The sequence below is a fragment of the Telmatherina bonti genome (genome assembly GCF_933228915.1).
Source record: "Telmatherina bonti genome assembly, chromosome: 19".
In the NCBI taxonomy this organism is placed as follows: Eukaryota; Metazoa; Chordata; class Actinopteri; order Atheriniformes; family Telmatherinidae; genus Telmatherina; species Telmatherina bonti.
Genome location: NC_136617.1, coordinates 34403667 through 34429225, shown reverse-complemented (window position 1 = coordinate 34429225; position 25559 = coordinate 34403667). Strand labels below are relative to the sequence as shown.

Sequence of the window (25559 nt, the reverse complement as noted above, 5' to 3'; positions counted from 1 at the left end):
TATCTATCACATCAAGACAAGTAAAAAAGTCATTGAAATGCCTGTTGTCATGGCAACGGGCTGTCCGCCATCTTGGCGTTTGCGGCCATTTTTTTGCCCGTTTTTGTCAATTTGGGCGCATCGCATTTGAACGAACTAGTCTGAGGCGATTCATGCGATTGGCTCCACGTTCGCCATGGAGCTTCGTGACAAGATGGGGACCAAAAGTTATTTCAAATCTTTCTGATAGGAGAAAGCATGTTACCGTGGCAACCCATGGAAAAAAGCGTTCTCGCCATGAAACACGGTTCACTCATATCTTCGCAGAAAATACATCCGATCGGAACCAAAATTAAAATAATTCATGTTTGGTAGGTCCTTCACGCATTGTAATATGTATTGTGGGGTGGGGCGCATTTTGGTGGGGCCCCTAGGGGCCCCATCGTCTACTTTGACCTAGGGCTACGAAATTTGGCACACATGTATAAGTAACCAAGACGAGCAAAAAACTCAATTAAGCACCTGTTACCATGGCAACGGGGTGTCCGCCATCTTGGCGTTTATGCCCTTTTTATCACTTTGAGCGCATCGTATTTGAACGAACTAGTCTGAGGGGATTCAGGCTATTGGCTCCACGTTCGCCATGGAGCTTCGTGACAAGATGGGGACCAAAAGTTATTCAAATCTTTCTGATAGGAGAAAGCGTGTTACCGTGGCAACCCATGGAAAAAAGCGATCTCGCCATGAAACACGGTTCACTCACATCTTCGCAGAAATGCATCCGATCGGAACCAAAATTCAAATAAGTCATATTTTGAGGGTCCTTCACGCGTTGTAATATGTATTGTGGGGGGGGGGGGGGGGGGGGGCAGGGCACATTTTGGGGGGGGGCCCCTAGGGGCCACCGATCGTCTACTTTGAGCTAGGGCTACGAAATTCGGCACACATGTGTATCAACCCAAGACAAGCAAAAAACTTCATTGTGCAGCCGTTACCATGGCAACACGGTGTCCGCCATCTTGGAAAAAAACCTTCTCGCCATTATACATGGTTTGCTTATATCTGCGCACAAATTCATGCGATGTGCACCAAAACTGTAAATATTAATATTTGGCAGGTCCCTTAACACATAATATAATGTATATTGGGAGGGGCACTTTTTTAGGGGGGCCCCTAGGGGCCCGATCGTCTACTTAGACCTAGGGCTACGAAATTCAGTACACATGTGTAACAACCCAAGGCGAGTAAAAAAGTGCATTGACCACCTGTTACCATGGCAACGGGGTGTCCGCCATCTTGGCGTTTACGCCAATTTAGCACTGTATGTGCATTGTTTTTGAACAAACTAGTTTTGGATTTGTGCCTTTTACTTCACATCCACCCGGAAGCTTTGTGGCGAGTTCGGGTGGAGGGTTCGGCATGAGGCGAGGACCCAATGGATGCCGCTTCCGGCTTTATTCTGTTTTGTTTTTGGTTGTTTATTTTGTTTTTTTTGTGTGTGTGTTTTTGGTTTATTGTTAGATTCTGTTTTTTGTGTTTTGGGTTGTTTTTTTTGTGGGGTTTTTTTCAGTTGTTTTTTTTTTTTTTTTTGTTGGGTTTGTTTTTGCATTATTTGTTTTTTTTAGTTACGTTTTTTGTGTTTATTCGTGTTTTTTATGTTGTTGCTTGTTTTTTGGGGGGTTTTTTTGGTTTTTTTTGTTTAGTTGTTTTGATTTGTGTTTGATTGTTTTTGTTGGGTTTTTTTGTTTTGTGTTTTCGGTTGTTGATTGATTTTTGTTTGTTGTTGATTTTTGTTTGTTTGTTGGGTTTTTCTTTGTTTTGCATTGTTGGATGTTTTGTGTTTTGTGTTTGTTTATTGTTGGGTCTTTTTGTTTAGTGTTTTTTGTTGGTTATTATGTTTTTTGTTTCGTGTTTTTTGTTGTTTATTATGTTTTTTTTTTTGTTTTTTGTTGTTTATTGTGTTTTTTGTTTCGTGTTTTTGGTTGTTCATTGTTGGGGTTTTTGCGTTTTCTGTTGTTTTTTGTTGTTTATGGTGTTTTTTTGTTGTTTGTTTTTGGTTGTTTATTGTTGTGTTTTTTTGTTGTTTGTTCTTTGTTTTGTGTTTGTTTGTTTATTGTTGGGTTTTGTTTTTGGTTTTTTATTGTTGGTTTTTTTTTGTTTTTGTTGTTTTTTTTCGGTTGTTGGTTGTTTTCTGTTGGGTTTTGTTTTTGGTTGTTTTTTGTTGTTACTTAATTTGTTTGTTGTTTATTGTTGGGTTTTGTTTTTTTTTCAGTTGTTCATTGTTTTTTGTTGGATTTTGTTTTTGTGTTTTTGGTTGTTTTTTGTTGTTTTGTGTTTTTGGTTGTTTTTTGTTGGGGGTTTTTGTTTAGAGTTTGTTTATTGTTGGGTTTTGTTTTTCATTGTTTTGTTTTTGGTTGGTTGGTTGGTTTTTGTTGTTTTTGTGTTTTGTGGGGTTTTTTGTTAGTTTTGTTTGCTTTTATTTGTTTGGCCTTTTGGTGTTTTGCTCAGGTGTGGAACCCTATGGCGTTGTGGTCTGTGCTTGTAGTTGGTTTTTTTTTTTATGTGTCCGAATTAAGGTGGTGGAAATGCATCCATTTATTCTGCTCCTGTGCAAAACATGCATAACTGGGAGAAGAATTTACCAATCCTTTGTAAAAACGTGTTGCAGGTGTTCACCTCAGCAGATCTTCATTGCTCTTATTTACAGTTACTGTTAAACATATCAGAGGATGTTATGTTTGTGATGTTTTGGACGGGTGTTGCTGCTGGTTTGTTTGCATTGTCAGCAGCAGTTTCTTTAGCACAGGATGTAACAATGGTCTCTTCTGTCTCACTGGGCTGAATGTCTGCCACATTTATCTGACTTAAGGTCTCAGAAGGCTGATTACTGGTAACAGAAAAGAGTTCCTGATTTTTCCAATGATTAAATGCTTCCATCAACTCGACCTGTCTTTGATTTTGTACATCCATCAGCTCCATTATATATCTTCCATCGCCTTTGCTATAATATTCATCTTTGACTTGTTTGTCGCTGGGAGAGACTTCTGCAGAAGTTACAGCAGTAACTCTGTTAGCATTGGTCACAGCTCCTGTGAAGCTGGTTAAACTGTTGACTGATTTAGTTGTTTCTTTAGCACAGGATGTAACAATGGTCTCTTCTGTCTCACTGGGCTGAATGTCTGCCACATTTATCTGACTTAAGGTCTCAGAAGGCTGATTACTGGTAACAGAAAAGAGTTCCTGATTTTTCCAATAATTAAATGCTTCCATCAACTCGACCTGTATTTGATTTTGTACATCCATCAGCTCCATTATATATCTTCCATCGCCTTTGTTATAATATTCATCTTTGACTTGTTTGTCGCTGGAAGAGACTTCTGCAGAAGTTACAGCAGTAACTCTGTTAGCATTGGTCACAGCTCCTGTGAAGCTGGTTAAACTATTGACTGATTTAGTTGTTTCTTTAGCACAGGATGTAACAATGGTCTCTTCTGTCTCACTGGGCTGAATGTCTGCCACATTTATCTGACTTAAGGTCTCAGAAGGCTGATTACTGGTAACAGAAAAGAGTTCCTGATTTTTCCAATGATTTAATGCTTCCATCAACTCGACCTGTATTTGATTTTGTACATCCATCATTTCCATTAGATATATTTCATAGTCTTTGTTGTTATCATCTTCATCTTTGACTTGTTTGTCGCTGGGAGAGACTTCTGCAGAAGTTACAGCAGTAACTCTGTTAGCATTGGTCACAGCGCCTGTGAAGCTGGTTAAACTATTGACTGATTTAGTTGTTTCTTTAGTAGAGGATGTAACAATGGTCTCTTCTTCTGTCTCACTGGGCTGAATGTCTGCCACATTTATCTGACTTAAGGTCTCAGAAGGCTGATCACTGGTAACAGGAAAGAGTTCCTGATTTTTCCAATTATTAAATGCTGCTATCAACTCGACCTGTCTTTGATTTTGTACATCCATCAGCTCCATTCGATATCTTCCATCGTCTGACATAACGCACTGAGTTGGAACTGCAGAAGGCTGATTATTTTCCTCAGATAAGGGAGTTTGAAGTATGAAAGGGTGATTGAGTGCTTCAGCAGGGGTGATCCGTTCGTCTGGATCCACCTGCAACATCTTTTTGAGAAGACTGATGAATCCATCTGTGTCTTCAGGTTCTGTGGGCTTGTCAGGCACCTTATGCAGTGTTGGCAGATCTTCCAGAGAAGAGATTTTGTCGTAAATATACTTGACGGAAGTAAAACAACCTCCTTCAGATCTTTCATATTCATCCATTGTATTCCACTTCCATTCTGAACCGTCATCCGTCTCCACCCAGTTAAAAAAGGTTTCGGTTTTGAGTCCTTTATCCAGTATGTAATTAGGAATACCTATAATCTTTGAAATGACTTTCATGATGTCATAATTATGTTTGCCTGCAAACAGGTTTTCACCAAGATACAAGAACATCAGTGTGCATCCCAAAGACCACATGTCAACTGCTTCATTGACTGGAAGGCCCAAAAAATTCTCAGGGGCTCTGTAACAAAGTTTTTGAAAGGAAGGATGATTACACAAATCACCTGACTTAGCAGTTAGTCCAAAATCAATTAGCTTCACTTTAAAAGGCTGCAATTTCCGGTTTACCAACATTACATTGTCTGGGTTAATATCATTGTGTGACAAACCGATACTTTTGAGTGCGTTGATGGCCTCCAGTAGCTGCTTTGCAATTGTTCTGATTTCAGAAACATGCAGTGACTTCCTCTTCCGTTGTATCAAGTCAGATAAGCTAATGTCCAGCTTCTCAAAAACCAGACAATTTACGCCCATGTACTGAAAGCACCTGTGGAATTTGATCAAATTGTTTTTGTCAGGATCTAATTTTTGGATTTGGTGCAAGATCCCAGCTTCTCTTCTTCCTAGTTCACCAAATTTTCTTTTCAAAAATTTAATTGCCACTGTCCTGTAATTGTTGTACACGTCGATGCATTCGGCCACTTCTCCAGTAGACCCTTTTCCAATAAACTCACGAAGACAATATCCTCCATATGGATCATGCACATAACAATTTACTTGTATCGCGGGATGAATATCCCTACTGGAACAGATTCCCATTGTAAACTGTGACGGATTAAAAAAAAAAGTCCTGTAAATTTGCTCGATACTGAAAACTACTTGTCTTTTCTGAAGCGATCCTTTAGAAATGAAGGTGTGTGAACAAGTAGCTGGCTATTAAAGAGTGGAGGGTCTGACATCATATTCGATTGCCTTTGACATCAAAGGATCAAAGGATCAAAGAATCAAAGGGAAACCAATCTCTGACGATGACGTCAGATTCCATCCTCTTGCTTCGATCTTAAGGACCTTTTGAAAATAAATTAAAAGTACTTCCTGTAGCTGGCAGCATATTCGGCACAATGTTTATGTGTTGCCATGGTAACGCCGGAAGCCGGCTTTCGCGCTGTTTTTTCTTTGTGGGTTTTTATATAAATTGAATTCCTTTTTTTAAACACAGTTTCGGAGTGTCTGATTGTATTATTTTGGAAATGCTCTGATGATTTTGGCCATTATTTGATTGCTGTGCTGCTGTTTCTGTGAGAATAGGTTTGCGTTTTGAGTCATGTGACTGCGCCCCGGAAGCTGTTCACTAAGCGCCAACAAGAGTAAAGTAATAGAGACTTCGGGAGGAGTTTTATGCGCTTAATAATTCTACTGCTGGTCTGAAAGGCGAACACGGTATGTTTGATGAGGTATTTCTTTTGTTTATGGATATATTGTAAACAAGGTTTAAATTGGATATTTAAAACGTAAATGTATTCTTATATTTGTGATTGGAAAAGAATATTTGAGCCTTGATTTTGAAAAGACATTTTTGCCTTTCAGTTTTCACGGTGTTTCGTGGTTATGGAATAAAGAAAAGTATGCATCAGTAAGAAGCGTGGATTCTTTATGACCAGAGTAGTTATAGTGAAAACGTGGCCCAATTCCACCAAACCACGTCATCTCCTGTTGGGATCATCAGGCTTCAGAGTGCAGACCTGCTTCATCTCCTGTTGGGATCATCAGGCTTCAGAGTGCAGACCTGCTTCATCTCCTGTTGGGATCATCAGGCTTCAGAGTGCAGACCTGCTTCATCTCCTGTTGGGATCATCAGGCTTCAGAGTGCAGACCTGCTTCATCTCCTGTTGGGATCATCAGGCTTCAGAGTGCAGACCTGCTTCATCTCCTGTTGGGATCATCAGGCTTCAGAGTGCAGACCTGCTTCATCTCCTGTTGGGATCATCAGGCTTCAGAGTGCAGACCTGCTTCATCTCCTGTTGGGATCATCAGGCTTCAGAGTGCAGACCTGCTTCATCTCCTGCTGGGATCATCAGGCTTCAGAGTGCAGACCTGCTTCATCTCCTGTTGGGATCATCAGGCTTCAGAGTGCAGACCTGCTTCATCTCCTGTTGGGATCATCAGGCTTCAGAGTGCAGACCTGCTTCATCTCCTGTTGGGATCATCAGGCTTCAGAGTGCAGACCTGCTTCATCTCCTGCTGGGATCATCAGGCTTCAGAGCGCAGACCTGCTTCATCTCCTGTTGGGATCATCAGGCTTCAGAGTGCAGACCTGCTTCATCTCCTGTTGGGATCATCAGGCTTCAGAGTGCAGACCTGCTTCATCTCCTGTTGGGATCATCAGGCTTCAGAGCGCAGACCTGCTTCATCTCCTGTTGGGATCATCAGGCTTCAGAGCGCAGACCTGCTTCATCTCCTGTTGGGATCATCAGGCTTCAGAGCGCAGACCTGCTTCATCTCCTGTTGGGATCATCAGGCTTCAGAGTGCAGACCTGCTTCATCTCCTGTGTGGATCATCAGGCTTCAGAGTGCAGACCTGCTTCATCTCCTGTTGGGATCATCAGGCTTCAGAGTGCAGACCTGCTTCATCTCCTGTTGGGATCATCAGGCTTCAGAGCGCAGACCTGCTTCATCTCCTGTTGGGATCATCAGGCTTCAGAGTGCAGACCTGCTTCATCTCCTGTTGGGATCATCAGGCTTCAGAGTGCAGACCTGCTTCATCTCCTGCTGGGATCATCAGGCTTCAGAGTGCAGACCTGCTTCATCTCCTGTTGGGATCATCAGGCTTCAGAGTGCAGACCTGCTTCATCTCCTGTTGGGATCATCAGGCTTCAGAGCGCAGACCTGCTTCATCTCCTGTTGGGATCATCAGGCTTCAGAGTGAAGACCTGCTTCATCTCCTGCTGGGATCATCAGGCTTCAGAGTGCAGACCTGCTTCATCTCCTGTTGGGATCATCAGGCTTCAGAGCGCAGACCTGCTTCATCTCCTGTTGGGATCATCAGGCTTCAGAGTGCAGACCTGCTTCATCTCCTGTTGGGATCATCAGGCTTCAGAGTGCAGACCTGCTTCATCTCCTGTTGGGATCATCAGGCTTCAGAGTGCAGACCTGCTTCATCTCCTGCTGGGATCATCAGGCTTCAGAGTGCAGACCTGCTTCATCTCCTGCTGGGATCATCAGGCTTCAGAGTGCAGACCTGCTTCATCTCCTGTTGGGATCATCAGGCTTCAGAGTGCAGACCTGCTTCATCTCCTGCTGGGATCATCAGGCTTCAGAGTGCAGACCTGCTTCATCTCCTGTTGGGATCATCAGGCTTCAGAGTGAAGACCTGCTTCATCTCCTGCTGGGATCATCAGGCTTCAGAGTGCAGACCTGCTTCATCTCCTGTTGGGATCATCAGGCTTCAGAGTGCAGACCTGCTTCATCTCCTGTTGGGATCATCAGGCTTCAGAGTGCAGACCTGCTTCATCTCCTGTTGGGATCATCAGGCTTCAGAGTGCAGACCTGCTTCATCTCCTGTTGGGATCATCAGGCTTCAGAGTGCAGACCTGCTTCATCTCCTGCTGGGATCATCAGGCTTCAGAGCGCAGACCTGCTTCATCTCCTGTTGGGATCATCAGGCTTCAGAGTGCAGACCTGCTTCATCCTGTTGGGATCATCAGGCTTCAGAGTGCAGACCTGCTTCATCTCCTGTTGGGATCATCAGGCTTCAGAGTGCAGACCTGCTTCATCTCCTGTTGGGATCATCAGGCTTCAGAGTGCAGACCTGCTTCATCTCCTGTTGGGATCATCAGGCTTCAGAGCGCAGACCTGCTTCATCTCCTGCTGGGATCATCAGGCTTCAGAGTGCAGACCTGCTTCATCTCCTGTTGGGATCATCAGGCTTCAGAGTGCAGACCTGCTTCATCTCCTGTTGGGATCATCAGGCTTCAGAGTGCAGACCTGCTTCATCTCCTGTTGGGATCATCAGGCTTCAGAGTGCAGACCTGCTTCATCTCCTGCTGGGATCATCAGGCTTCAGAGCGCAGACCTGCTTCATCTCCTGTTGGGATCATCAGGCTTCAGAGTGCAGACCTGCTTCATCTCCTGTTGGGATCATCAGGCTTCAGAGTGCAGACCTGCTTCATCTCCTGTTGGGATCATCAGGCTTCAGAGCGCAGACCTGCTTCATCTCCTGTTGGGATCATCAGGCTTCAGAGCGCAGACCTGCTTCATCTCCTGTTGGGATCATCAGGCTTCAGAGCGCAGACCTGCTTCATCTCCTGTTGGGATCATCAGGCTTCAGAGTGCAGACCTGCTTCATCTCCTGTGTGGATCATCAGGCTTCAGAGTGCAGACCTGCTTCATCTCCTGTTGGGATCATCAGGCTTCAGAGTGCAGACCTGCTTCATCTCCTGTTGGGATCATCAGGCTTCAGAGCGCAGACCTGCTTCATCTCCTGTTGGGATCATCAGGCTTCAGAGTGCAGACCTGCTTCATCTCCTGTTGGGATCATCAGGCTTCAGAGTGCAGACCTGCTTCATCTCCTGCTGGGATCATCAGGCTTCAGAGTGCAGACCTGCTTCATCTCCTGTTGGGATCATCAGGCTTCAGAGTGCAGACCTGCTTCATCTCCTGTTGGGATCATCAGGCTTCAGAGTGCAGACCTGCTTCATCTCCTGTTGGGATCATCAGGCTTCAGAGCGCAGACCTGCTTCATCTCCTGTTGGGATCATCAGGCTTCAGAGTGCAGACCTGCTTCATCCTGTTGGGATCATCAGGCTTCAGAGTGCAGACCTGCTTCATCTCCTGTTGGGATCATCAGGCTTCAGAGTGCAGACCTGCTTCATCTCCTGTTGGGATCATCAGGCTTCAGAGTGCAGACCTGCTTCATCTCCTGTTGGGATCATCAGGCTTCAGAGCGCAGACCTGCTTCATCTCCTGCTGGGATCATCAGGCTTCAGAGTGCAGACCTGCTTCATCTCCTGTTGGGATCATCAGGCTTCAGAGCGCAGACCTGCTTCATCTCCTGTTGGGATCATCAGGCTTCAGAGCGCAGACCTGCTTCATCTCCTGTTGGGATCATCAGGCTTCAGAGCGCAGACCTGCTTCATCTCCTGTTGGGATCATCAGGCTTCAGAGTGCAGACCTGCTTCATCTCCTGTTGGGATCATCAGGCTTCAGAGTGCAGACCTGCTTCATCTCCTGTTGGGATCATCAGGCTTCAGAGTGCAGACCTGCTTCATCTCCTGCTGGGATCATCAGGCTTCAGAGCGCAGACCTGCTTCATCTCCTGTTGGGATCATCAGGCTTCAGAGCGCAGACCTGCTTCATCTCCTGTTGGGATCATCAGGCTTCAGAGTGCAGACCTGCTTCATCTCCTGTTGGGATCATCAGGCTTCAGAGTGCAGACCTGCTTCATCTCCTGCTGGCATCATCAGGCTTCAGAGTGCAGCCCAGCTTCACGTCATGTGGTCACCAACAACCAGGCCATTTCACGTTGAACTAAGTAAAACACAAGTTTCACACCAAGCATTTCTGGCACGATATAAGAGTAAGTTGTAAACTTAACAGTGTAACCGCATGGCAAAGCCACTCAGAGCTAGTGAACTAAAACCTTAGAGGTCATCGTTTGGAAATTCAAATCTGTCATCTCATGGTAAAGTGTCATAACTAAACAAAAAGGATCATATAAGTGAAATACACAAGTTGGTGTGATTTGAGAACATATTTCCTTTGAATGACAGATTTCAAAGCAGTACTGTAATTATATAACAGGTTACTGCAGTGTGTCTAAAGCAAGGTTTTGCATTACTTGCAATGGTTGAAGTTGTATATTTAGGGTCCGAGCCATACGAAGTATGGCAGGGCCCTATTGTTATTGTAATGTTTATGTTTATGTTTATTATTATTCTTCTCAGCACAACTCACTCAATTTTGACCCCCTTAGACCCCGTGAAAAGTTGCGAAACTTGGCACACGCCTCAGTCCCGGTGAAAATAGCAATATTCTGGGGTCTGCGTGCACGCCAATGCAAAAATGCCTCGACAGCGCCCCCTAGAAACGCCAAAAATGGCCTCTAGAATGGTGAAAAAAATTTTTAGTTTGACGTAGGACAACGAAATTCGGTACACATGTCTATCACATCCAGACAAGTAAAAAAGTCATTGAAACGCCTGTTCTCATGGCAACAGGCTGTCCGCCATCTTGGCGTTTGCGGCCATTTTTTTGCCCGTTTTTGTCAATTTGGGCGCATCGCATTTGAACGAACTAGTCTGAGGGGATTCATGCTATTGGCTCCACATTCGCCATGGAGCTTCGTGACGAGATGGGGACCAAAAGTTATTCAAATCTTTCTGATAGGAGAAAGCGTGTTACCGTGGCAACCCATGGAAAAAAGCGTTCTCGCCATGAAACACGGTTCACTCATATCTTCGCAGAAATAGATCCCATTGGAACCAAAATTCCAATAATTCATATTTGGTAGGTCCTTCACGCATTGTAATATGTATTGTGGGGGGGGGGGGGGGCGCATTTTGAGAGGGCCCCTAGGGACCCGATCGTCTACTTTGACCTAGGGCTACAAAATTCGGCACACATGTGTGTCAACCCTAGACAAGCAAAAAACTCAATTAACAACCTGTTACCATGGCAACGGCGTGTCCGCCATCTTGGAAAAAAACCTCGCCATGAAACACGGTTTGCTTATATCTTCGCACAAATTCATGCGATGTGCACCAAAATTGTCAATATTAATATTTGGTAGGTCCTTAACACATTATAGAATGTATTGTGGGGGGGGCACTTTTTCGGGGTGGCCCCTAGGGGCCCGATCGTCTACTTTCACCTATGGCTACAAAATTCGGCACACATGTGTAACAACCCAAGGCGAGTAAAAAAGTACATTGACCACCTGTTACCATGGCAACGGGGTGTCCGCCATCTTGCCGTTTACGCCCATTTAGCACTGTATGTGCATTGTTTTTGAACAAACTAGTTTTGGATTCGTGCCTTTTACTTCACATCCACCCGGAAGCTTTGTGGCGAGTTCGGGTGGAGGGTTCGGCATGAGGCGAGGACCCGATGGATGCCGCTTGCGGCTTTAATTATTATTGTTGTTGTTGTTATTATTATTATGATTTCAAACTAGAAGCACAAAACTTGTGCACACATCTCCCAAGCCATTGTATTTATTTATTTATTGTTTGTTTATTTATTTGTTTATTTATTTATGTCAATGAGGGCATTATTTTTTCATTAGAAGCACTGATGGAAAAAATTATCTCTATCTCCACATAGTAAAGAATCCTTTCAAATTTCATTGGTTAAGGATGTGATCCAGATCATTTCCAAAATCTAATCACTGATTTTATTTTTCATTTCTGACATTTCCTGAAAATGTCATCCCAATCCATCCATGACTTTTTAAGTTGTGTAGCTAGCAGACAGACAGACAGCACAACACTACATGAACCCCATCTTGGCACTCATAAAACACATGTTATGACCATAACAACCTTACATATATTACTGAAAAACTGCTGGCACTTCTTTATTTCCACATGAATACTTATAGATGTTTAGATTCTTTCATTTACAGTCCATGATTATTTTAACTTCTGTCGTGGAAATTTCAGAAGTTAAAATAACATTTACTTTAAACACTGTTGAAAATCAATACAGTGCTTTTTAATCTCATGTAACGAGAAATGAAAAATAAATACCTCTTCATACTTGCGATCAGCTTCTTCTGCGATGTGTTTAGCTTCTTTCAGCTGGATTTCCTGGAGCTCCATCTTTTCTTCATCCTTCAGAGCCCTGTTCTCAATAACTTTCATCCCTCTGCAGACACAAAACCCTCATTTATTCTCAAGTTAACACAATTTCCCCGATGAATATAACAATTCTGGCTTTGCAAAGTTTTTTAACCACTGCTCATCTGATTAAAGGGCAGCAACAGCATTATTACAACTCAAGAATTAAAACGTGTTTTGTTTTTAGGTCATCTGTTTTGAAAATGCAGGTAGCATCAGAGTACCGCTCAGTTGGACTGAAGATGGGAAGCTTGTTACATACTCTGTAAGGAGTGAGAACTTTGTTCTTCGTGGAGAGAAAATGGACTCATTGTTTTGTGTGTAATAAAGGATTTGTAAACTATGAACCATAAACTAATTGTGGTAAATGTGTGTGTATACAAGGCCCCGGTGGTGGATGAGATCCGCCCGGAGTTTCTTAACGGTGTGTTCAGACCAAACGCGTTTTGAGCGTCGAAAACACTCAAAACACTGAAGCTCGACGCTGCTCACTAAACTGCCACTTTTGTGTCCGACGCCCAAAACGCTCCTGCCGCGTTTGCCGCGCCTGCCGCTTGTCTGGAGCGAGCGGCAGGCGCGGCGGAAAAGAGAGGAGGGAGGCGGCGCTTTCCTTCCGGTCAGTCTGAATGATGGCGGATTCAGTAGAGAGATGGCATGGTTTTATTTATTAAATAAAGCTAGAGGACATTGTCGTAGGGCAGCGATAGTCAGTGTTAATGCAACAAGAGCCGCACTCAGCAGAGAGCCCCCCCCCCAAACAAAGCGTTGCTAGGCAACATATCCTGCTACGTTGCCAAATCAGTAACATTCAGCTTTTTAGCAAGGAATGGTTATCCTACATATTACACGGAGTAATGGCGTCTCAGCCGCGTGTCTGGGTTCACCACAGGGATCCTCCAGGAGCTGCCAGATGATCGCTCTGATTGGTTGACGGCCAAAGTTCAGCTTTGTCCATCTCTGGCTTTTGACAGCTTAAAAAACTTAAATTTTCGGCGCGTTCCGCGCGGAACGCCGACGCCCAAAGCGCGACGCCCCCTTGCCGCGCCTCTCCATAGACTTTACATGGAAACCTGCCGCTCTTGACGCTCAAAACGCGTTTGGTCTGAACACACCGTCATAAGACTCTGGATGCTGTGGGCTGGCTGACACACCAGGACACGCCTCTGCAGCATCATGTGAACACCAGGGACAGTGCTGCTGGACTGGCAGACTGGGGTGGTGGTCCCCCTTTTTAAGAAGGGGGACCGGAGGGTGTGTTCCACTTACAGGGGAATCACACTCCTCAGCCTCCCTGGTAAGGTCTATTCAGGGGTCCTGGAGGGGAGGGTCCGCCGGATAGTCGAATCTTGGATTGAGGAGGAGCAGTGTGGTTTTCGTCCTGGTCGTGGAACAGTGGACCAGCTCTATACCCTCTCTGGGGTCCTGGAGGGGGCATGGGAGTTTGCCCAACCAGTCTACATGTGCTTTGTGGACCTGAAGAAGGCGTTCGACCATGTCCCCCGGGGACTCCTGTGGGGGGTACTCCGGGAGTATGGGGTACCGGACCCCCTTGTACGAGCCGTCTGGTCCCTGTACGACAGGTGTCAGAGCTTGGTCCGACTTGGTAAGTTGGATTTGTTTCCGGTGAGGGTTGGACTCCACCAAGGCTGCCCTTTATCACCGATTCTGTTCATAACTTATATGGACAGAATTTCTGGGTGCAACCGAGGTATTGAGGGGATCCAGCTTGGTGGCCTCAGGATTGGTACTGGGTTTTCTGCTGATTGGAGCTGGAAGATTTCTGTTGTACCTGAAGATCTGCAAGATACAGGCAGCAACCGGCAGGCTGCCTGAAGTCTGTGGTGGAAACTTTTCACCAGAGGAAGTGACCTCATGGTCACAATAATGACATCAAGTCAATATTGTTGGCGATCTTTGACAACTTACAGCTCTCCTAATAACTCCAATCAAACCAAAGCCTAATTCCCAGTAATATCTTTGTAGGGAATATTTGATTTTATGTACGATTTTGTAATCAAAAATGAATCATTTAAATTATTAACCTGGAATTTAACCCTTCATTCCCCCTTCATTGGACATACAAAATGCCTTTGCATGTCCTCTAAATCATACAACCACAAGTTCTCCACGCCAGACCTGAAAAAGATCAGACAACCAGTACATCGCCGCTACACTGGGATTGCTCTTCAGCAGAAAAATGTTTTTTCATAAAACAGCTCAAAATAACCAGTTCTTCTTGTTATTTTAGAAATAAAAAGTATTCAGATTTTAAAGTCTTGTAAATATCCTCCAATGTTATAAAAACCGTCGTTCTAAGAAGACTCGTTTTTTTATGGATGAGGCAGTAATTCTAACTGGCATTTTAAAGACTCAAATATTTAGAAGACTAAACATCATATTTACGGCCATAAATCACACAGGAACTGGGTGTATTAAGTAATTCAGTGTTCAGAGATTCTGTCATCTGCTTAAATGTACATTCAGTAGAGGAACAATAGACAACAACAGTAATAAGATCTGTTAGTAAAATGAGTGGAGAGAGTCACCTCTCACTCTCATCTGCCGCCTTCTCGGCCTCTTCTAGTTTCTGCAGAGCTGTCGCCAGTCTCTCCTGAGCTCGATCCAGCTCCTCCTCCACAAGCTGGATGCGTCTGTTCAGGGAAGCCACTTCAGCCTCAGCCTAAGCACAGATAAACATGATGGACACTGATTAAAAACACTGTCAACAGGGAAAATTTCCTTTTTTTCCTCCTTGTCTTTTATGGGATTAACTTTGTGCCACTAGGAACCTTTTTCTTTATATTTTAATATGAATTTTAATATGAATTTAATATGAATTTGAATCTGAACATGCCTGTTTGAAAAATTGCTTTAAAATTTTGATTATATTGACTCTATTTGAAGTTGAATCTTTGTTTTTTTTTTTTATGTGTATTGCAGTAAAATAGAAACTTTTATTTTTGAAACATATGTTTCTCTAATTCCTTTTCCTAGTTCAGTTTCAGGTCTAAAATTGAAATTCAGATGTAAAATTTAAATTCAGATCTTAAATTCAAACCTTTGTGCCATCCAGCACCTGACATGAGACAAAACTAGTCGATCACAGATGGCGTAGCCTAACCTCAGTCTGAGACACATTGCCCTTTATGCTTCAAGGTCTGTCATTGGAATATTTAGCTTTTTTAGCTTTAGCATGGCCTGCCCTGGGTTTAATTGATTTATATTTGAATGATCAACAATGGATTGTTTACAATTTCAAAATCTACACTGCCTTGCATTAAACGTGTGTAACAGAAGTATTTCTTACGTTTTTGCTGTGGGGACTTGAAATATGAAAAAATAAAAAGCCACTGAGGAGTCTTAAAGAGGGACAAACGTCAGATAGAATAACGTAAGAGACCAAATGATTGTTTGATCTGAATTATAAAATAATGAAACATTAAAATTCCTAACACATTTATTCAAGTGCAGCTGGAGTCCATCCCAGCTGCTGTCAAGCGAGGTGTCCATCACAGGGTCAGACAAACAACCACTTGCTCTCCTTCTTTTATATTTAGCCATTTAAAATGGATTCTATTCTATTCTATTCTATTCTATTCTATTCTATTCTATTCTATTCTATTCTATTCTATTCTATTCTATTCTGTTGTCATCTAGCAGATGCTTTTCTCCAAACCACCATCCATCTAAGCGTGAGAACAACATGAGCAGGAAATTAAACTGGAGGGACATCATGGTCGACTCCACCAGCTGCTGCCATCTAGCAGCTGACTTCAGGCAGTGCTTTTTTTGTTTGTTTTGTTTCTTTGTTTTGTTTTCTTTAATTAAGAGGACACAATTTCTCCATATCTGTGCCGTCACACCACAGCAGCAACATTTTCATTTGAATCCACCATAGTTCTGGCCTACGCACATTGTTTTCTCATTTTTCACAAAACCTTTTTATTACTAATCAATAACAAGCTCGTAGAAATTAAACATGATGACATCAAGTCATTCAAGGAGAATTCTTTAAAGACTTTAGGGCTCTCCATCCACTCGGAAAAGTCTGGATAAAAAGAACTATTTGGTGTCTTGTAAGATTGAAAATGCAGTAGTTTCTAATTCACACTGCCAGATTTAGATCAATAAAGGCTTTGGTTGTTTTCAGATCAATAAAAGTTTGGGTTGGTTTCAGATTAACATGGGATTGATTGATTGTACACACGCCTTTGTGTTTGTGTTGTGTTTGTGTGACGTTACACCAGCTGGGGAAATGGCAACAGGCAACACAGACCGGCGATCGGACAGAGAGATCATGACAAATCATGACAGTTCACAAGTTTTAAATCACGCGTCCAAGTTGAGTCCCCTGTCTTTTAAATTTGAGTCCAAGTTGTGTCTGGTCACTCCAATAAGTTAATCTCAAATCAGTCTTGAGTCCCAGTTGCTTGGATTTGTAAACAAAACCCTTAAATTTCTGACTTTGTCCCTCCCTTAGAAGAAACCAAATCAAACTGAGAGCCAAACCAGGAGCTGGCAGATACAACACAGATGACCTGCGTGGAATGGATGATGCATGTGAAGTGGATTTCAACAACTGTGAAGCTGTCAAGGTTAAGCTGGTGCCATCATGGTGGATATATGGCTGTGAATCCAACCAACAGCTGTGGGGAGTTCCTGGAGGCGTGACGGGAATGTAATACTCAGGAGAGAACGGAATAAAACAGGCCTGGATTAAACTCAATCCATCACTCAGTGGCTCGACAGGGGACAACTGTTTCAGAGGATATCCAGGCTATGCTGCCACTTTTCTCTCTTTCTTATTAGAAATGTCTTTTAATGTGGTTTGAATATTTAATTATTTATTGTTTTTTACATTTCACATTTGACAACTCAAAAGAATCTAACTTATTTCAGACTTCTTCCATCTCCTTCAGACTATAAAAATGGATTTGAGGTTTATTTTTACCTTTGGTCTGGGTTATCATAAGGTTATTTATAAGCATGTTCCCTAGCAGTGCCGGCCTGCATTGGATACTGTCAATCAGGAAACAGAGGGTTTCAGTTCCATACAGTCATGTTGCATATTCTGCTTTTTAGTCCACAAAATACACAAAGCTACTCTTTGTTCAACTCCTTCATATCTACAAACACACAGTAACCCATAAAGTTGGAATAAATGCGTTTCTCATTAAATGACAGAAACAAAGTGACTTATTATCAATAAGAAGTCTCAAACTTTAAACGGATTATCAAACAGGAGTACTGATGTGTATTAAAATAAAAAGAGGAATGCCTCCAAAAACAAACTAACTAACTTAACTCAAAAGTGATTTATCTGTTAGTAATTCATCAATATTTAAAATTAGGGGCAAGAACACAAAAAAAACATTTTTATCTAGCTGCTGTCAGAGCAGTGCTTTTTTTTTTTTTTTTAACCTTTTTTGAGCCAATGTACATTTTTTTCTATTGAAAAGCTCACAGGGTACACCACATTAAAAAGTTAAACCCTGTAGCCTGTATTAACTATAGAAGGTTGTTGTCAGATATCTTCAATAAGAATCAAATAAACACAAAGAAAAAGGATTTTTATGATCGTTCATATTTTTACTCAGTGGGAAAACTGGGTCTGTCTGGATGAACAGAGCTGCTTTTTAGAGTATTTAGCTGATTTAGGATCATCTCTCACGTCACAGCTGACCATCTCTCAAGCCTTACTGGTATGCCACTGTGGTTGAAAAACACCCGTCTAAAGTCCAGTAGTTCTGTGTCTGTTTGGCCAAAGGACAACGTCCTCCTGTCTGAAACCGCTGATCGTCCCATGTAGAGGATTAAGGTTCCATAATGCATAGAAAACATTCATTTATTCACTTTTTGCTTTATTCGATTCAGGGTTGCGGAGGGCTGGAACCTATCCCAGCCATTCGGAGGCGAGAGGCAGGATACACCCTGGACAGGTCGCCAGGGTGTCCATCGCAGGGACAGCGCAGACAGAGACAAATGATCATACTTACTATCAGATGGATCATTTAGAGTTAATCTAACATATAAGTCTTTGGACAGTTGGAGGAAGTCAGAGTACCCAGGACCTACACATACATGAGGAACGTGCAGACTCTACACGGGATGGCCACTGTTAGAAGCATCCCCCCCCCCCCCCTCCCCCCAGTCGGATCTTGTGAGGCTGCAGCGCCCGCCACCACTCTGCATGGAAAACAAGCCTTTTGTCATGTCAATACTCACATCAGCCGCCTTTTTGTCAGCAACCTCCAGTTTTTCCTGAGCATCTTTCAGGGCTTCGGAGTATTTATCCAGCTCATCTTCTGTCCCTTTCAGTTTCTTTTGCATTTGCAGAAGTTCGTCTTCATGCTAAGAAGGTGGAAGTTGAAACACAGTTAGAGGTTTTCCATCAATCGCTGCATCACAGATATGTGATTGTAAAACTTTATGATATAATTACTTCCACTGATTCAGATTTTGAGCACTTCCACTTACGTTTGGTAATAATAAGTAATATTCAATAAATAATACGTTTGCTCAAACGTTTGGGATCATTTCCCACTGTGATTCGTAGTAAAGTGACTTTTGAGTGGTAGTACTTTATTTTGTTTGTTTTATTAAGTTTAACACAACATCCTTCTGTCTTCTGCTGCAGTCATAAATATAACAAAGTCTTTCAGTGATGTTTCACATGTTGGGATCAAAATGAAAATTAATTTAAACATTGGCTTCACTGATGCCATGAGAAAAGTCTTTAAAATCGCTGCAGAAAAACCTTAAATATTAGTGTTCCTGTGATATATTTACTCTAATTGCAGAGGGTGTCAAACGGTGATATTAGTCAGGTCAGGTCCATCAGACTGGCATCCAGGTTGTTTCAGTGAATAAATATGAAGATTTTTAACCAAAACTTTTGGTATTTGATTTTTATCTCCAATTTAAACTAAACAGTGATTAAAAAAAGAAACACTTGATTTTATATTGTTTGATAGTTTATTCTGCAGTCGCTTAAATATTTATTTTCAACAAAACCTGTCTGATTGTCTTGTACAAAGAAATCCTTACAAACAAGAAGTTACAGCTTGCAAAGCGGAGTACTTTGTCTCGTTCCTGTTAGATATTCCTCTTATGATGTGTTGATTTCATCCCCCTACCTGTTTGCTTCTCTCTTCAGCAGCTTTCTTGTCTGCTTCAGCTTGTTCGGCCTGGTCCAGGGCATTCTCTTTGTCCAGCTTCAGCATAAGCATCTTTTTTTTTATGGCTTCCATTTTAACTGTTGGAGGGCTGTTGTAAGAAAGAAAGAGAAAAAAATAAATAACAAATAACCTGAGAGCCAAATGAACTGGAACAAAGGAACAAGGAGGGAAGGAACAAAGCAGGCAAAGAAAAACAACAGCACATTTATATGGCAAGAGAAAAGACCCTCCCATCTCTGCCTCTTTAAGCTTGACAACATGGCTACACCCTCACCTACTCCTCTGCAGTTTAGATGCAAAGCCAACACACACACACACACACACACAAAACAAAAATAAACACTGTAATCATACAGCTGTCAACTGAATAAAATCAATTACATCATTATAAGACATATATTAAACATGATATAGATAAATACATGTCTGGTTTATCTTTTTGCTTGTCACAAACTGCCACTAAAGTTTATGTTTGTCAGCTTGTATCGTGTAGGAATACATGCTGAACATGTAGGACAACATGTCGCTAGTGTAGATTAAATAATCTGTTTGCAGTTGATATCACTTCCATTCCACCTGAAGCGTAAAGTGGAGCGAAGTAATATCCGTTATACAAGGGCGTTCCAGCCCAAAGCAATGACTTTACTTACCAAACTTTGCATCGTCCAAAGAAATGTAAGAGTTTTGGGTAGCTTGGGGTAGTTTGGGGTAGTTTCAGGTAGTTTGGGGTAGTTTGGGTAGTTCAGGGTAGTTTCAGGTAGTTTGGGGTAGTTTGGGTAGTTCGGGGTAGTTTCAGGTAGTTTGGGTAGTTCGGGGTAGTTTCAGGTAGTTTGGGGTAGTTTGGGTAGTTCGGGGTAGTTTCAGGTAGTTTGGGGTAGTTTGGGTAGTTCGGGGCAGTTTCAGGTAGTTTGGGGTAGTTTGGGTAGTTTGGGGTAGTTTGGGGTAGTTTGGGGTAGTTTTGGGTAGTTTGGGTAGTTCGGGGTAGTTTGGGGTAGTTTCAGGTAGTTTCAGGTAGTTTGGGGTAGTTTGGGTAGTTTGGGGTAGTTTGGGGTAGTTTGGGGTAGTTTTGGGTAGTTTGGGTAGTTCGGGGTAGTTTCAGGTAGTTTGGGTAGTTCGGGGTAGTTTCAGGTAGTTTGGGGTAGTTTGGGTAGTTCGGGGTAGTTTGGGGTAGTTTCAGGTAGTTTCAGGTAGTTTGGGGTAGTTTGGGTAGTTTGGGGTAGTTTGGGGTAGTTTTGGGTAGTTTGGGTAGTTCGGGGTAGTTTCAGGTAGTTTGGGTAGTTCGGGGTAGTTTCAGGTAGTTTGGGGTAGTTTGGGTAGTTCGGGGTAGTTTGGGGTAGTTTCAGGTAGTTTCAGGTAGTTTGGGGTAGTTTGGGTAGTTCGGGGCAGTTTCAGGTAGTTTGGGGTAGTTTGGGTAGTTTGGGGTAGTTTGGGGTAGTTTTGGGTAGTTTGGGTAGTTCGGGGTAGTTTGGGGTAGTTTCAGGTAGTTTCAGGTAGTTTGGGGTAGTTTGGGGTAGTTTTGGGTAGTTTTGGGTAGTTTGGGTAGTTCGGGGTAGTTTGGGGTAGTTTGGGGTAGTTTTGGGTAGTTTGGGGTAGTTTTGGGTAGTTTGGGGTAGTTTTGGGTAGTTTGGGTAGTTCGGGGTAGTTTGGGGTAGTTTGGGGTAGTTTTGGGTAGTTTGGGGTAGTTTTGGGTAGTTTGGGTAGTTCGGGGTAGTTTGGGGTAGTTTCAGGTAGTTTCAGGTAGTTTGGGGTAGTTTGCAGTGCTTGGGATTGCACGGGGAATATTTAAGGGAAGCCAATTTTTGCTGCCTTGCCACTGCATTTCATCAATCTTTATGAAATTTAATACACATGTTCTACATGCCATGGTGGATAAAAAATCATCTTGGATCCATGTCCTAAACCAAACAGGAGGTCAGCCAATTTAGTTCAAAGTTGCCATTTTGGCATTTTACTGATGCCACATTTGATCAAACTCCTCTTGAAGATTTTATCAAACTGAAACCAAATTTGGTCAAGATGCTCTGAAGTAGAGGCGTCCTGTCAGGGTAGGCAGTGCCGACACAAGACAGACAGAAATGGAATTATTCCATCATCCATCCATCCATCTTCTGCCGCTTATCCGGGGTCGGGTCGCGGGGGCAGCAGCCTAAGCAGGGAAGCCCAGACTTCCCTCTCCCCAGCCACATTTGCCAACTCTGCGGGGGGATCCCGAGGCGTTCCCAGGCCAGCCAAGAGATTTAATCCCTCCAGCGTGTCCTGGGTCTTCCCCGGGGTCTCCTCCCAGAGGGACGTGCCTGGAACACCTCACCAGAGAGGTCCAGGAGGCATCCTGACCAGATGCCCGAGCCACCTCAACTGGTTCCTCTCGATGCGAAGGAGCAGCGGCTCTACTCTGATCTCCTCCCGGATGACCGAGCTCCTCACCCTATCTCTAAGGGAGAGCCCGGCCACCCTGCGGAGGAAACTCATTTCAGCCGCCTGTATACGAGATCTCCTTCTTTCGGTCACGACCCACAGCTCATGACCATAGGTGAGGGTAGGAACGTAGATCGACTGGTAAATGGAGAGCTTCGCCTTCTGGCTCAGCTCCTTCTTCACCACGACAGACCGGCGCAGAGTCCGCATTACTGCAGACGCCGCACCGATCCGTCTGTCGATCTCGCGCTCCATCCTTCCCTCACTCCTGAACAAGACCCTGAGATATACAGACTAAGTGCGGCTCAAGGACCTCTACGATGACTACGACCATGGATGGAAAGGTTTCCTTGCCCAGATGTGGGTCTCTGGGGCCCACCCCCCCTGGAGCCAGACCTGGGGGTGGGGCACGGGAGCGAGCATCTGGTGGCGGGGCCTTTGCCTGTGTGGCCCGGTCGGGCTCAACCCGAAAGGGTTACATGGGCCCCACCTCCCGTGGGCTCACCATCTGCAGGAGGAGCCGTAGGGGTCGGGTGCAATGTGAGCTGGGCGGCAGCAAGAGGCGGGGATTATGGCGGTCCGATCCCGGCTGCAGAAGCTGGCTCTAGGGACGTGGAATCATTCCATTTTACATATCGGTCACTTTTATTTATAATTATTATTTTCAATATAATCATTAAGATGATAATTTCCTATAGCCTGTAGTACGTATCAATTTGAAAGTGATGGCATTTACTGGTTTTTATAACACAATGAAAATTATTCAAAATCTGGCCAGGCAGGGAAGCTATACAACTCAGCCTTGCACTGTATTATGGTCAAGGCCACGCCTTGTATCGAAGGGATGGTGCTGCTCTGCCTTTTCCTCTCATATCATCACAAAGAAATGTGTTGGCGTACCCACAGTCCGATTCCCCATATAAGATTATAAATGTAAAAAGGCAGATTGTTACGCTGCCTTTTTATGTTGCAGCTCTACGTACTTTCACAGATAATTAGTGAATTGATGCTTCGCTCTCAGTTAGTTACCAGAGGGGTGACCCAGCCACAGAGGCTCGAACAATCTTCACGTCTTTTTTTTTAAGAAAAACATCAACATAGACTATTGGTAATGATGGCATACAAAGTTAAATAGTCTGGAGACTGCTACTGAATAGTTTAAGTAGCTTTGCACATTTCTGGTGTCTTATGACCATTAGATAAAGCAGGCACTTACTTACCTACCTAACACGAGAGCTCACGGCATGAGCCTGCTCAGGATGCATGTGTGATTAAGAGTTTTTTTAAGACTTTATTATTCCTCACTAAGACTGCTTAAATCTAAGTGTGCTCGAAGCACAGCTTCAACTAAATCCAATTTTCCTATGTTTTAATTATCTGCTCCATTGTTGTTTTTTTGTTTGTTTGTTTTGTTTTGTTTTGCCTTACACTGCTGTTTTTTACTTGTTTGTGTTTATTTAGCCCCATGTCTTTACTGCTACCTTACTTATTTTTACTTAGGTTCATTGCTTCACTGCAAAAACTGAAATCTAAGTAAGATTAAAAGTCTTAAATTGAGTACACACATTATTTTTTTTAAGGTAAGATAATTCTTAGTTTTTATGTCAGAGATTTCCTCCTGTTTTAAGAGTATTTTTACTTGTTTTGTGAAGTCTTGACAAGCCAAATTGTCTTGTTCTGTTGGCAGATAATTTATCTTATTTTAAGCAACATTTATCTCATTTCTGTATTTTTTTTTCTTGTTTTTTCAAGGCTGAGCTTTTGCTGTGTTCATTGTAACTCTATAAGGCTTTGTACTTGATTTGTTCAATTAAAAAAAAAAAAGAAAAGAGTTGTACTCATCATACGTCAAGGAGAAGGCGTAAGGGAACCCACTTAAAACAAATTATCTGCACCGAATGTGACAGACATGATGCCAGTCTCATCCTGAACTCATCTATATGTAAACAATAAAGAACAAAGTTTCTACTTTTCCTCAGAGACCCATGACTTTGACGTTTAGGACACAACCACGTCCAAATCGGGTCAGAGAGCAGAAAACTAGTTGGTGAAGATATTCAGAGAAAATTGTTGCTAGATGCTGCGGGTTGTCACCGAACTTCAAGATGATGTTGGACATCATAAATCACTACAGATGCCTCAGTTTGGATCCATTCTACATCAAACTGATTATTCAGGATAAAGAACAGATTGACATTTTTCATGTCTGAGTCTAAGCCCCGCCCACTTCCAACAGGAAGTGCTTTTTTCCCACTGTGAGTCTCTGCTCCTCAGGAATTAAGCCTAAATACCTGAAACTGCTTCACAACATGTCAAACCCTTCCACGATGCCACAGTAAAAACTGAGGTTCCTGCACCAAACGTAGCGAATGTTGGTGTGACACCATGAAACAGGAAGTACCGGAACCAAGCCATAAAGTTATAGATGTCCATCTATGGATGATGACAGTCACACCCTGAACTAAGTTACACTGAAATATGCTGGATTAGTTACAATATGGCTTTATAGCACCCAACCAATACGTTGACAGATGTTGATAAAATCAGCATAGTTATAACTTGCCAGGATGTACAATAAATTAAAACAGGAAGTTGTCCATCCTGACTAAATTTACTGTATTTTGGGATCATTTGGGGTAATTTTTTTCTGCATTTCTTTGCCTTGCATTTCAACAAACTCATCCTATAGATTTTATTGTATTGTATTTATTGTACTTCTACATGTCTAGATGTTGTCAACACCATAGCTCTGTTCTTGCTTTTTTTTTTATTTGTGTTTATTAATTTGAAGAATGAATTATATTACCCTTAAAATAAATTTAACTTTGAAGCTTAATAAAATACTAATCAAGTGTATTCTTTTCACATCGCAAGTGAAAATTATGGAGCAAGAGGCTGTGAAGCACACAATAGACAATACAAATTGAAACTTGAGATGGATGCCTGTTTGGTAATATTAATCCAACACCTGGCCTGTCGTATCCATAACTGGATCTCCCCATGGGACTGGATAAGCCACAGACCGGCGTGAATATGTCACTTATTCTTCTCTAAGTCCCTGCAGTTATTTATAGATATGTTTTGGCTGACATTGTGAGGAGGATCAGAATTATGTGCGTCCGCATATCCATGCAGGCAGATATAAATACAGACAACAAAAGAAGGGAAAGAATGATACTGATATTTTAGCAGTTATATATAAACAGCTGTAGTCCAAGGCTTTGAAGGAGACATCCAAGGACTCATCAAGTCAGTCCATATCACTCCCAAACTCCATTTTGGCTTTATTTAAACCATTTAGATCAAATGTTCTTAATTCTTTTAAGTTATATGTCATTACTCTAAAATAATAAGTACACGCTACTTATTTGTAATTTTAAGTAAAATTGCCTTAAATTTCCAAGTTTGGGTCACAACCACAGCTGTTCACGTGTAAATAAACACCATTTTATGCTGCAGCTCCTTTCAGCAGTTACTGGACCACTCACTGGATCCGTCAAGCAGAAAGTGTCTTATCCTTTGTTTTGTAAAATATTGTTTACATACTTTTGTGTACCAAAAGAGAGGTGATAAATAAACATGTGGCTAATACAGATTAATACAGAATATTCAACTAATTTCGTGTTATCTCTATGACACAGAGGTTTGAAGAGTATCGACAACTTAAGGTTTATTTTCCTCCGTTAAAGTCAGACTTCAGCATAAATGTAGTTTTTTTTCTGCTTTATTATGAGTTTGTGGTGCTGTTTGTAGGTAGTAAAGTCTGTCTAATATTTAAAGCAGTGAAAATTTAATATGGTAATGAAATGATCCAGAGAAGGCCAAACGCAACCACTGGAAAGACATAAATATACAGTAT

General features: G+C 42.6%; 1 protein-coding gene across 1 annotated transcript in view; it reads right to left on the bottom strand.

Moving 5' to 3' along the window:
• The window catches only part of LOC306770173 (tropomyosin alpha-1 chain-like), a 30609-nt gene extending 11155 nt beyond the window's left edge, over positions 1–19454 (bottom strand). Inside the window, exons 1-4 of the mRNA XM_079258999.1 lie at positions 19244–19454; positions 18333–18458; positions 14654–14787; positions 12018–12135 (exon numbers count right to left, since the gene is read on the bottom strand). Of these exons, the coding sequence (XP_079115125.1) occupies positions 12018–12135; positions 14654–14787; positions 18333–18458; positions 19244–19357 (492 nt within the window). The 5' untranslated portion in view covers positions 19358–19454. The remainder of the gene's footprint in view (positions 1–12017; positions 12136–14653; positions 14788–18332; positions 18459–19243) is intronic.
• Positions 19455–25559: the final 6105 nt, after the last annotated feature.